At 48.5% G+C, this 13,446-nt stretch overlaps 1 protein-coding gene across 1 annotated transcript in view; it reads left to right on the top strand.

The window, feature by feature from the left end:
- Window positions 1-13,446, top strand: part of MYH14 (myosin heavy chain 14) — a 90,743-nt gene that overhangs the window by 40,761 nt on the left and 36,536 nt on the right. The window contains exons 17-23 of the mRNA XM_022586090.3: window positions 214-401; window positions 3,271-3,392; window positions 5,701-5,770; window positions 5,908-6,068; window positions 7,201-7,309; window positions 10,078-10,209; window positions 11,046-11,252. Coding sequence (XP_022441798.2) covers window positions 214-401; window positions 3,271-3,392; window positions 5,701-5,770; window positions 5,908-6,068; window positions 7,201-7,309; window positions 10,078-10,209; window positions 11,046-11,252 — 989 coding nt within the window. The remainder of the gene's footprint in view (window positions 1-213; window positions 402-3,270; window positions 3,393-5,700; window positions 5,771-5,907; window positions 6,069-7,200; window positions 7,310-10,077; window positions 10,210-11,045; window positions 11,253-13,446) is intronic.

Genomic DNA, 13,446 nt, shown 5'->3' with positions numbered 1-13,446 from the left:
GGCCTTGGGCACAGTCTTCCATCTTTCTGAGCCTCAGTTTGCTGGTCAGTCCAATGGGCTGATAACACCTACCTTACTAGGCTGTGAGAGGTGTTTCATATGTAAAGTGCCAGGTCCTATAAATAATAAGATCCTTGACCTTTGGCCAACCCAGCCCCCTAAAACTGACCTTTGACTTTACTCGCTCTCTACATCTGTTTCCTCCTCCCACAGTGGAGGGCATCGTGGGGCTGGAGCAGGTGAACAGCCTTGGGGATGGCCCGCCTGGTGGCCGCCCACGCCGGGGCATGTTCCGGACGGTGGGACAGCTCTACAAGGAGTCCCTGAGCCGCCTCATGGCCACACTCAGCAACACCAACCCCAGCTTCGTCCGCTGTATCATCCCCAACCACGAGAAGAGGGTGAGTGACCCAGCCCGGGGAGGGAAGGCAGCTCTGGCAGTGGGTAAAGTCCCAGTCGCTGGATGTGGCTGGAACCATGTCTGGCCCCAGGCTCACTTCTGACTGGGTGTGTGACCTCGAGCAAGTTGTTTTCCCTCCCAGGCTCAATGCCCTGTTAGGAAAATTCATTCATTCATAGGACGTAAGTTTTACTGAGCACCTACTAAGTGCCAGGTAGTGGGAATACAGTGAAGTCAGGGAGGGCTCCCTGGAGAAGGTGAGGTCTGAGCTTGGAAGGATAAGTGGTATTCTAAGCAGAGAACAGCTTGTGCAGAAGCCCAGTGGTTGGTTGGAGCATGAAAGGTACAAGGGATGGAAAAAAGACCGTTGGAGTTGGGAGTGTCATGTAAGTGTGGGGAGACCATGCCTGGCCTCCTAGGCCACCAATAAGTTTTCTTGTTGGGAAAATCAGAGAATAGGCCCTGTAGAAAAGGGTCAGCATAGTAGAAGGTGAAACTAGGTGCCTGGGGCTTATACTGTCCTCAGAAAGTAGGAGCTGTGGTTATTGAGTAGGTGGATCTGTGTGTTTCTCATAGCTGTAAATACCATATTTTATCAAATCTAAGACACATTTATTGTGACATTTTAGCATCTCTGAAGTTGGGATGTGGCTTACAATCAAAGGCCTGTCAGAGTTTAATTGACAAGAGCTTTTCTTTCTTGGTGGTATATAAGATAACAGTGTGTTTTACAATTGATAGTGGCTTTTATTTGATGAAATATAGCATACATGGACTCAGCCACTTCTCCAAAGAGCCTTGGTCCTTTTAAGTGGAGAATGGTGCTTACAGTCTAAGATCTGGGTGCTAGGTGTGCTCCATGGTATCAAGGTGTCACTCCCAGGACCTCTCAGTAAATAGAGCTATGTACGTACACACTAGTGTACATGCATGCATACACATATGTATATACATGTACACACACATATGTGTACATACACTTAAACATCTATGTTTATTTCTATAACTATCTTTATATATTGAAAACTATGAGTTCCCACCCGTATGTCAAGTTCCAGCCCAACATCTCTTTTTAGCAACAGTGAGATCCTGTAATATAGCACAGATTTACTAGTTTTCTCAGTCCCCTTTTAGTAATCAGTCTCCTGACCTTGCTGGGCACCTCCCACTCAAGCCTGCCAAATGTCTTGTTGAAGGGTGGAATGGAGGAAGGAAGGAGGAAAGGAAGGAAGGAAGGAAGGAAAGGAGGGAGGGAGGGAGGGAAAAAACCAAAATGTTACTGTGAGACCATCCTATATATTATTTCCAATTTCCAGCTATTTTCAGCCATTTCCTTGGGGCTCTTTTGAGAGAGCCACTAAGATGGCTTAAGCAAAAGTGAAAATGTATCAGGAATTCCCCGGCGGTCCAGTGGTTAGGACTCCACGCTTTCACAGCCGAGGGCCCGGGTTCCATCCCTGGTTGAGGAACTAAGATACCACAAGCCACAGGGCACGGCCAAAAAAAAAAAGTGAGAATGTATAGATTCACATAATTGAAGATTCCATGATTAGGTTCAGACACAGTTGGATCCAGGTGCTCAAACGGTGATGTCAGGAATCTTTTTCCTTTGCTTGGCTCTGCTTTTCTATGTGTTGCCTCCTCTCTGATGAATCTCTGTCTCCATTCTCAGGGTGGCACGGCAGCCACCAGTGGCTCCAGACTTTCATTCTTTCAGTTCAGCAACCCTAAAGGAAAGAGAGAGCCTCTGGCAGCATGGATGTAGCAGAAGTCCCAGGGCTGGCTTTCACTGGCCTAGGATGGCCCTTGTGCCCACCCTTGAACCAGCCTGATTGGCCTGGCCTGAGTCACATGACCATGTCTGGAGCCAGGATGAGGTCAGTCCTAGCCACTCATGGACTGAGAGCATAGGGGGAGGAATAGCGCCCTCCCTCCCACAGAATGGAAGCGTGATTACCAAGGAATAGGGAACATATATAATAATAAATAAACAGAAACTCCCTTTTTGCTGGGACATTCTGAGGGCAGGGGCTTTTATCTCCTTTTTTACTGCTAAGTCCCCAGTGCCTAGAACACATTGTGTGGTATACAGTGAATATTCAATAAACGTTTGATGGATGAATAAATACATGTATGCTTAGATAGCCCTTGAAAAAGATACAGAATGGTGGTTCTCATTTTTTAACCCTCGTCCCCACCAGATATTTATATTCTGCCCTAGCCTGGGGCCAGGGCTTTTTTTTTTTTTTTGGTTTTGTTTGTTGTTTGTTTTTGCTTTTTTAAGCATGTGAGGGGACTCCACTGATCTAGAAGGCTCCATAAAAACCTGGGTATTGTGTTGACCACTCTGGGGGCCTGGGCAAGGCAAGAGTTGTTTTTCACAACGTGTAATTTGCATTTTTTTGTAGTGTTTAGATTTTTACCATTTGTGTATTACTTTGGGGGAAAAAAAAGCAAGTAAGAGAAAGAAAAGGCAATGAAAGTTAACTACCAAAAATGATGATGTACGTGCTTTGTTCACACATCACCTTCCCAGACTGTCCTATGCAAGTTGAGCACTCTCCGTCCTCCTTCCCCTCTGCTCTTTGCCCCTTAGCACTTAGCACTCATTTACTTCTGACGTTTGTGATGTCTTGACCTCATTTATTGTCGACCTCTCCCAGTGGATAGTGAGCTCCCTGGGGCAGGCATTTCTGCCTGGCATGTAGTAGGTGCTCAGTAAATTATAGGTTGAACCAGATGAAATTGCCAACCATTTTTGACCTGCCCAAACTGCCATCCACCTGAGTTCCCCTGACAGCTGCCATCCAGTGAGTGGCGCCTCCGTGTGGCAGCCACTGACCTCGCATGTCTGTGACTGCTCTTTGCAGGCTGGGAAGCTGGAGCCGCGGCTGGTGCTGGACCAGCTGCGCTGTAACGGCGTCCTGGAGGGCATCCGCATCTGTCGCCAGGGCTTTCCCAACCGCATCCTCTTCCAGGAATTCCGGCAGAGGTGAGCGGCATGGGGAGGGGTAGGGCTTGGGTGCCTGCATCCAAAGCACCCCAACTGCTACTTCTGGGAGGGGTCAGGGGTGGGGCCTCAGCGCGAGTGGAGGGGCGGGGCCTCCGGGCAAGTTCCTTTGGTTACTGAGTCTCAGCTTTCTCCTCTGTGATATGGGAGAGCAATGCCCCCATCCACTGGACTCCCCAAGAGAAAGGGCATAGAGTACTATGTTGCGATCTGGGTATCGCAATCGGCATTTCTTATAAAAATGCAGTCGAGGACTTCCCTGGTAGTGCAGTGGTTAAGAATCCACCTGCCAAAGCAGGGGACACAGGTTCGAGCCCTGGTCTGGGAAATTTCCACATGCCACGGAGCAACTAAGCCCGTGCACCACAACTACTGAGCCTGCGCTCTAGAGCCTGTGAGCCACAACTACTGAGCCCGTGTGCCACAACTACTGAAGCCCATGCACCTAGAGCCCATGCTCCACAACAAAAGCCACCGCAATGAGAAGCCTGCGCACCGCAACAAAGAGTAGAAGCCCGCGCACAGCAACAAAGACCCAATGCAGCCATAAATAAATAAATAAGTTTATTTTTTAAAAAAAACGCAGTCGAATAGGAGAGAAGAAAAAAATATCAACATATAATAAGCCAGTAATATGGTGAATATTATAACAAAAATTATGCTTCATGCAAGCTGTATATAGCAGCACCATGCAATAGAAAGAGAATGTGAGCCCCATATACAATTTAAATTTTTCTAGTAGCCATATTTTTAAAAGTAAAAAGAAACAGGTGAAATTACATGATAAGAGTTTATTTAACCCAGTACACTCAAGATATTAGATCATTTTAACATGTAATCAATATAAAAAATTAGTACTGAGACATTGTGCATTCTTTTATTCCTACTGAGTCTTCGAAATTTGGTGTATGTCTTACACCTGTAGCACATCTCAATTCAGACACTAAATTTCCAGTGGTCAAAGTGAAATGTAGTCCTATCAAAACAATGAAATTGTGGGAATTCCCTGGCGGTCCAGTGGCTAGGACTCCCTGCTTTTACTGCTGAGGGCACATGTTCAGTCCCTGGTTGGCGAACTAACATCCCCACAAGACAAGTGGCCAAAAAAAAAGAAAAGAAATAAATTGTGTTGAACAGAAAAATATTTTACACTGCTTCAGTTTTGTTTTTTTTTTAATATTTATTGATTTATTTGACTGTGCTGGGTCTTAGTTGCAGCAGGCAGGATCTAGTTCCCTGACCAGGGATCGAACCTGGGCCCCCTGCATTGGGAGCGCAGAGTATTAACCACTGGCCCACCAGGGAAGGGAAGTCCCTCCTGCTTCAGTTTTTAAATTTAAATTTCACTTAGTTAAAATGAACCGCATTTAAAAATCCAGTTGCCCAACTGCCCCAGCCATGTTTCAGGGGCTCAGTAGTTGCGTGTGGCCAGTAGCTGCTGCACTGGACAGTGCAGGTCTGCAGTTTCATACTCAAAGTGTGGTCCCCAGGCCAGCAGCATCAGTATCACCTGACAGCTTGCTGGGTATGCACATTTTCAGGCCCCACCCCAGACTTACTGAATTAGTATCTGCATTTTAACAAGATCCCTGGTGACTGAGAAACTCTGATACACTCTGATACACACACACACACACACACACACACACACACACACACACATTTCCCAATCACCAGTCAAAAAATATCGCATATTAATATATGACATTAATATATAATATTATGTATATGATATATGTGTTTGTGTATATATGTTGTATATCTAGTATGCATTATTTTTAATGAAATGTCAGGATCCAGGGAGAGGGCACAGCAGGAGAAAGGCTCTGAGGACAGACACATGTGTGCTTATGAAACGTACTTTTAAAATTTGGAGTTGCACTGAGAAATGTGAAAGAAACAGCTGTAAAGCACTTAGCTCAGGACCTGACACGTAATAAGTTCAAGAGCATCAGCCCCTATTTGTTGGTATTCTCACACTTCCGAGACACGCTTTTCTTTTACGTCTCAATGACCTATGGTGTTGGTGTAATTAAACAGTCGTAATCAGCACGTGGTGTGTCCTAGGGGTGGACACACCTAGGACATATTGATGATGTTGCCATTGGTGGTGGTATTAACGCTCTCTGCCTGGTGTGTGGCCCTCGGTAATACTTAAATATTTGTTTTTCTTACTGTTCCTATTGTTATTGTTATTATTGCTATTTGTCACTCTGAACCCAGTGCCTGGCCATGGTGACAGTTTGCTGTTACTCTTCACCCCTCCCCCACCCCTCCCCACCCACTTCAGGTACGAGATCCTGACACCCAATGCCATCCCCAAGGGCTTTATGGATGGGAAGCAGGCCTGTGAGAAGATGGTGAGTGTGGGGTGGAGGCTGAGGGTGTGTGCATGAGTGTGAACGTGTGTGCACAGTCTCAGGTGGTGGAGGAGGTTGAACTGGAGCCTCCCCTTTCATCACCCTTCCTCCTCATGACCCCTCCCCCACTCTCACAGATCCAGGCCCTGGAATTGGACCCCAACCTCTACCGCGTGGGACAAAGCAAGATCTTCTTCCGGGCAGGGGTTCTGGCCCAGCTAGAAGAAGAGCGGGACCTGAAGGTCACAGACATCATTGTGTCCTTCCAGGCAGCTGCCCGGGGATACCTGGCTCGCAAGTGCGGCTCCACACTATCTCTTGGGGTCACGTTGGCCGAGGCTGGTTCAGGGAGGGGTTGACTAGATGGCCCCAGGGGCTGCTGCAGAGAGAAGTTGACCAGATGGTCTCAGAGGCTGGGTCAGGAAGGAGGTTGACCAGATGGCCCCAGAGGCTGGGTCAGGGAGGCTCCAGGATGGTAGAAGATCAGTTGGCTCCAGATGTCAGGGCCTCCAGGATGGTAGAAGGGCTGAGAACAAAAGGATGGAGCCACTGGATGCCCAGGCTTCTTCGTTCTACAGTCCCTGAGGCTCCTGAGCAATGCTGGGGACACAGAGAAGAGCTAGACTCAGCCATAGGGTGACCAACCATCCCGGTTTGCCTGGGACTGGAGGTTTCCCAGGATGCATGGTCTTCTGTGCTAAAACAGAGAAAGTCCCAGGCAAACCAGGTCCGTGTGATCACCTTAGTGGCCATTCCCTCAAGGGACTCCAATCTGGAGGGGGAGACATACACGGGCACAAAGTGTCACAGTCCAGGGCGAGATGTGCTTTGATGGGGGTCATACAGGTACAGCAAGAGGCCCTTCAGACCAGGTAGATGAAGGAGGATGGGAAAGGTGTTCCAGGCAGGAGTGACAGCTTGTGCCAAGGCCTAGTGATGTGAGAGCCTGGTACATTTCAGGAATGCAGGGAGTTTTCAGGAGAGTCTCCTTCTCCCTTAGAACTGGCCCAGAGGAAGGATCAGAGAATAAAGGACTCCCCAAACACCAGGCAGAGGGGCAGGGACCATATCCAGGGGCACTGAGGAGCAGGAGAGGGGTGGGTCAGCTGTGGACATAGAAAGCCCTCTCTGGAGGCTGGGAAGCTGGGGAGGTGGCTGGGGTGAGGGTCCAGTGGGTGGAAGATGAGGCTGGGGCTGAACTGGGGCTGGGGCTGTGGGAACAGAGAGGAGGGAATAGGGCAGAGAGAGTCAAGGGCAGAGAGACTGATAGACGGAACCCAACAAGATTTACTGATAATAGAGCAGTGCTTGCACACAGTAGGCATTTAATAATGGTTGACTAATTGAAGAGAGCTTTGCTCCCTTGCTAAGGGGACAGGGCCTGGAGGGGCTGAGTCTCCATTGTCCCACCCACCCATCTCCCCACCCAGGGCCTTCCAGAAGCGCCAGCAGCAGCAGAGTGCTCTGAGGGTGATGCAGCGGAACTGTGCAGCTTACCTCAAGCTGAGACACTGGCAGTGGTGGCGGCTCTTCATCAAGGTGAGGGCACCTGGAGAGGTGGCCCAAGTGGCAAGGAGACAGGTCCTTGGGGCCAGGTCTGCTTGGGCAAGTGACTTTCTTGGTTTGGACCTCAGTTTTGTGCATCTGTAAAATGGGACTAATCAGCCCACCTTTTGTTCATCAGGCTTCTTGAGGTAACAAGCAGCAAAAAATCTGACTCAAACCAACGTGGATAAAAGATATGGGACAGCTTTAGGTGCAGCTGGATCTAGGGTTGAGTTGAGGTCCCTAAGACCCCCTAGGATTCAATGATTCACTGGAAGGACTCACAGAACTTAGAAAAGCTGTTATGCTCATGGTTACAGTTTATTACAGTGAAAGGATGGACATTAAAATCAGAAAAGGTAAAAGGCGCACAGGGCAGAGTCCAGGAGAGACCAGACACGAGCTTCCAATTGTCCACTCCCAGTAGAATTGTACAGATGGGACTTAATTCTTATAGAAATGCTGTATGACAGCACATATGGAATATTGCCAACCAAGGAAGCTTACCCAAGCCTTAGTGTCTAGGGTTTTCATAGGCATGTGATTGACCCCCTTGACTGTCCACGTGGTTGACCTTAGTTACTCCAGCCCCTCCAGAGGTCAAGGTAAACAAAGGACTCTTATCAGGCAGGATAATCCAAAGGTTTAGAGATGATCTCCCAGGAACCAGCCAAGGGCCAGTCCTTTCCTTGAAATATGCAGGGTTTGAACAACCCAGACCTGCTGAGTTAACCCTTTATTGCACAAGGGCCCAAACAATGTTAGTTATCTGACATTCTGTGCCTCTCATGTGACTTTCCTCCATGATGATCCCTGCAGACTTTTCCCACATGGCGGCCACCAACTAGGCCACTGTGGTCTTTTCTTATCAGAGAGCTCCAGCCAGAGTCCCAGGTTTCACTCTCACTGGCCTGGCTGGAGTCATATGACCATCCCAGAACCAGTCAGTACACATCAGATGAGCCAGGCCGGCATCACATGCCTCCCCAATGCAGAGGGGCAGAGCCAAGTGTCTGAGCTTCGAGGCAGGGTGTTCTCCCAATGGGAAATTGGAGAGCAGGAAGGAGGATGGAGATTTGGAGGCAAAAACACAGCTGTTCAGTGTAATTCTGAATATGACGTCTGAACTGTCAGCCTACATGCCCTCAGCCCATGTTAACTGAGCACCTACTATGTGCCAGTAACTTTTGAGGGTACAATAATAAAATGGTAAATAAAAACAGACAATGCCCCACCAACAAGGACCTACTGTATAACACAGGGAACTATACCCAATATCTTGTAATAACCTATAATGGAAAAGAATCTAAAAAAGAATATATATATATATTAGAATATATAAGAATGTATATAGTTATATATAACTGAATCACTACGCTGTGCACCTTAAACTAACACAACGTTGTAAATCAACTATATACTTCAATTAAAAAAAAAAATACAGTGCCCTGTCCCGTGGAGCCCGCAGTTTAGGGCAGGGGTTGGTAAGCTATGGCCCATGGGCCAGACACCTGTTTTTGTAAATGCCCGTTGGTTTGGTTACTGTATTGTCTGTGCCTGTTTTTGAGTTACAGCAGCTGAATGGAGTAGTTAAAACAGAGACAGGATAGCCTGCAAAGCCTCAAATATTTCCTAGCTGGCCCTTTAAGAAAAAGTTTGCCTATCCTAGGTCTGGGGACAGGAGGTGTGGTTTGCCAGGTGTCGGACTGAAAAAAAATACACAACCTACAAGTTGAGAATTATGTTTTGTTTGGGGCTTTACTGAGGACTTTAGCCCGGGATACAGCCCTCAGATAGCTCTGAGGGACTGTTCCAAAGAGGTAAGGGAGGAGCCGGGATATATAGGAGTTTTGAGACAAACAAACAAGCAAACAAAACCAGGTAGTCAAACATCAAGATTACTGCTAATTAAAGAAAAACCAGCCATCTTGAGTTAATGAATTTAGCGCTTTTCTCTGAATGGGAAGATGCAAGAGTCTGGGCTGAATGAAATTATTCCTTTGATATGCACCTTAATGACCTAGGGCCAGTATCCTGTTTTCCTCCATCCTGAATCCCCTCAGGGTGCGCCGTTGGGGGCAGCTGCAGCGGCTCACGGCTTGATGGCCTTAACATCCTCTGTTTACCGATATGTCAGGCGACGTCCGGCAACATTCTTGGTCCACACAGGCATCAGTGAATGAATCCCACAAATAAACAGAAAGTTATAGCTGTGATAAATGCTATGAATTAGCTCAGAAAAGAAGATAATAAAATAAATCAAATACAGTAGAGAAGTTGAGAAGAATCGGAGTTGAGGAGAACCAAAGAAAAGCAATAGAACAGACATGAGCAGAGTATATCCCGCTTAGCAAAGGGGAGGGTGGTTTGGTGAAACTTTCATTTTGGTTATTCATGTGCGGGGGGGGGGGGCGGGCTGGCCTGTCACTCCAGCCTGGAATCACACAGTGTAAAGTGCATCTCTCACTATGGACCTTGGACCAAGAACTTTGAGGCAAGTGTCTCCTGTAGGCAAAGGGACCCTGTAGCAAAAAAGGGACACATTTAGTGCTGCTTGTACTGTACCCCGGACTGTTCTAGGCTGTTGGCAAATGTGAAGTCATTCACTCATTCCGACTGATGAGGTCACAAGGCCAGTAGTGGAGGAGCTGAAATGCGAACCCAGGAATGCGGCCCTGCTCAGAGCGTGAGTTCTTAGCTCCTGAGCCCAGCGGCCTCCCACGGTGGGAGCCAGTCACCCACCATCCCTCCTGTCCCCCTAGGTGAAGCCACTGCTGCAGGTAACGCGGCAGGATGAGGTGCTGCAGGCACGGGCGCAGGAACTACAGAAAGTGCAGGAGCTGCAGCAGCAGAGTGCCCGCGAGGTGGGCGAGCTCCAGGGCCGGGTGGCGCAGGTAAGGGGCGAGGTCCCCGGGTGAGGGCGTGGCGGTGGGAGGAGCCGATGGTGGGCGGGGCTTCCAGCTGAGCTGGGTCGGGGGCAGGGGTAGGTTGCGGGCTGGCGGAGAACCGAGGTTTACTGGGGCCGAATGGGGGCGGAAACTGGTGTGGTTGAGCAGCGAGATGCTGGGAGCGGGGCCCTGGGGATGTAGCCAGGGTATTGAGTGGGGGTGGGGCTGGTTGCTGCAGAGCCAAGATGATCAGGAGGCTGGTCCAGCATCGGGCAGGGCAGGGGCTGGGCTATCCTACACAGGCGGTGGACTTTTAACTGTTGCCAGTATTTCTGGAATCTTAAAATAACGCTGAAGCAAACCCCTTCTTGAGCATTTTTCTGTTTGTTTTTTCAGAATTATTTCCTTTGGTTAAATTTCTAGGCGTAGGAGTATTAAATGCACTGTGAGCTGATAGAAAGTCCTCCCTGGGGCTATTTGGAGGATGGACTGGAGATGGAGAGACTGGAGGCTGGGAGAGCGGGCAGAGAGTCCATTGGGAGAGGATGAGGCTCAAGCCTGTTAGGGTTATGGGGAGAGAGGAGGGGGGCAGGAGGGATGGAGCTGGGGACTGATGGGCTGTAGGGAGGTGAGGGAGAGGGAGGCCCCCAGGGGTCTGACTTGGTGACTAGGGGTCATCCTGAGATGAAGAGCAGGATGGGGGACTGTCTTCCATCTCTCCCTCCTGCCCCCCAGGCCTCAAAGGGCAAAGTAACTCAGGGGGCAGGAGGGACCTTGTGCTCCACTGAGGGCCATCCTGGGAGCACTACCTAACGGACGCTGACCTCCCACCCCATCCGCAGCTGGAAGAGGAGCGTGCCCGCCTGGCAGAGCAGCTGCGAGCAGAGGCAGAATTGTGTGCTGAGACTGAGGAGACGCGGGGGCGGCTGGCAGCCCGAAAGCAGGAGCTGGAACTGGTGGTGTCGGAGCTAGAGGCCCGTGTGGGCGAGGAGGAGGAGTGCAGCCGCCAGCTGCAAACCGAGAAGAGGAGGCTGCAGCAACATATACAGGTCTGGCCCCCGTGCGCCCGAGGCCGCCTCCCTCCACCCCTTCTGTTTACCCCACACACCTGTGCTTCAGCAAACCCTGCCTCTTTTGGCCATGAATTTGAAAAAATGAAACAAAACAAAACTCAGCTCCAAGTGTCTTAAGCAAAAAGAATACTTTTTTTTTGGCTTTCAAATTAATGGGAGACTCTAGTATGTGTAAGCTTCAGGCATGGCTGGATCCGGGTGCTCAAGCAGTAGCTTCAGTACTCTGCCTCTCTCCATCTCCTGGCTCCATTTGCCTCTGTGCTGCTGCATTCCAAGGCAGGCTGCCCTGCCATGGTTCCCCTTCAAAATCCATTGTGTATTTTACACTTAAGGCACGTCTCAATTCAGATGCTCAATTTTCATTGGCAGGACTTCATCTGCATTTGTGTTTCATAACTTCTTCTGTGAAAAAAAGTAGATTAACATCCCCAAGTTGATCCAAACATACTTAAAAGTTCCCCAATAATTAATTGAGTGACTGGTTTTAAATTTAAAAGAAATCGAATTAAATTGAAAATTCGATGACTCAGACTGGTCACATTTTTTTTTTTTTTAGACTGGTCACATTTTAAGAACTCAGTAGTGCTTTAATTACCTCCTCTTGACCCCATTGGTGAGGGGGGCGGGGATCCTGCCCTGTGGTTATGGAGATGGCCTAACACACCACACCTGATCCTGGACAGATGAGACAGAAAGCACGTTATTAGTCACAAATGTTCACAGCCTGAGGGAGGCAGACACCATGGCACAGAGAGTCACAGTGGGGTTGCATTCAGGAATGGCATGAACAAGCTGCAGCTGTGAGAGGCAAGCCTAGTAGTAACAAGAGGATGAGGTGACCCCTGTTTCCTGCAGGAAGATGTGATTGGTTTGTTCATTTATTTATTTATTTATTTTTTGGCTGTGTCACACAGCATGCGGGATCTTAGTTCCCCGACCAGGGATCGAATCCATGCCCCCTACAGTGGAAACGCAGAGTCCTAACCACTGGACCACCAGGGAATTCCCGATTGGTTTGTTTTAAATAATTCCAAGGACTAGCAGGTAACTGAAGCTTACTAGATAGGGATAAGCAGGTACCCTGTCTGGTCCCCAGGATACAGAGGGTTATTGGTTAGGGGACCTTATCTTTGGTAGCAGGGCAGGTAGAAGGACTTGTGATTAGGCCATTATAGGGACTCCCAATTTTACCAGCCATCAAGGCCACACGTAATATTGAATTTTTAAAAATTGAGGTGTAATTGACATATAACATTATATTACTTTCAGGTGTACACATAATGATTCGATACCTATATACATTGCAAAGTGATCACCGCAATAAGTCTAATTTACATCCAGCATCTTAAGTAGTTAGAAAAAAATTTTTCTTGTGATGAGAATTTTTAAGATCTGCTCCCTTAGCAATTTTCAAATACACAATAAAGTATTATTAGCTACAGCCGCCATGCTGTACATTACATCCCTATGACTTATTTCATAACTGGAAGTTTGAGCCCCTTCACCCATTTCTCCCACCTCCCTACCCGCACACCTCTGGCAGCTACCAATCTGTTCTCTGCATCTATGAGCCTGTGGGTTTTGTTTTGTTTTGTTTTGTTGTGCCACTCAGTTTGCAGGATCTTAGTTTCCCGATCAGGGATTGAACCCAGGCCCTCGGCAGTGAGAGCACCAAGTCCTAACCATTGGACCACCAGGGAATTCCCTGAGCTTGCGTTTTTATTTATTCATTTATTTATTTATTTTTGGCTGTGTTGGGTCTTCGTTGCTGTGTGTGGGCTTTCTCTAGTTGTGGCGAGCGGGGGCTACTCTTCCTTGCCGTGCGCGGGCTTCTCATTGAGGTGGCTTCCCCCTGCTGTGGAGCACGGGCTCTAGGCACGCAGGCTTCAGTAGTTGCAGCAGTTGGGCTCAGTAGTTGTGGCACATGGGCTTAGCTGCCCCGCGGCATGTGGGATCTTCCCGGACCAGGGATCGAACCCGTGTCCCCTCCATTGGCAGGCGGATTCCCAACCACTGCGCCACCAGGAGAGCCCTGAGCTTGTGTTTTTTTCTTGTTTTAGTTTTGTTTCTTCGATTCCACTCATAAGTGAGATTGTCTGGTATTTGTCTTTCTCTGTCTGACTTATTTCCCTTAGCATAATGCCCTTGAGGTCCGTTCATGTCATTGCAA

This window comes from Delphinapterus leucas, chromosome 20, assembly GCF_059928025.1.
Source record: "Delphinapterus leucas isolate spDelLeu-1000000601 "Yukka" chromosome 20, BTC_Dleu_Yukka2, whole genome shotgun sequence".
NCBI classification, from domain to species: Eukaryota; Metazoa; Chordata; class Mammalia; order Artiodactyla; family Monodontidae; genus Delphinapterus; species Delphinapterus leucas.
Note: the sequence above shows the minus strand (reverse complement) of the source record. Positions and strands in the feature narration are given on the sequence as shown.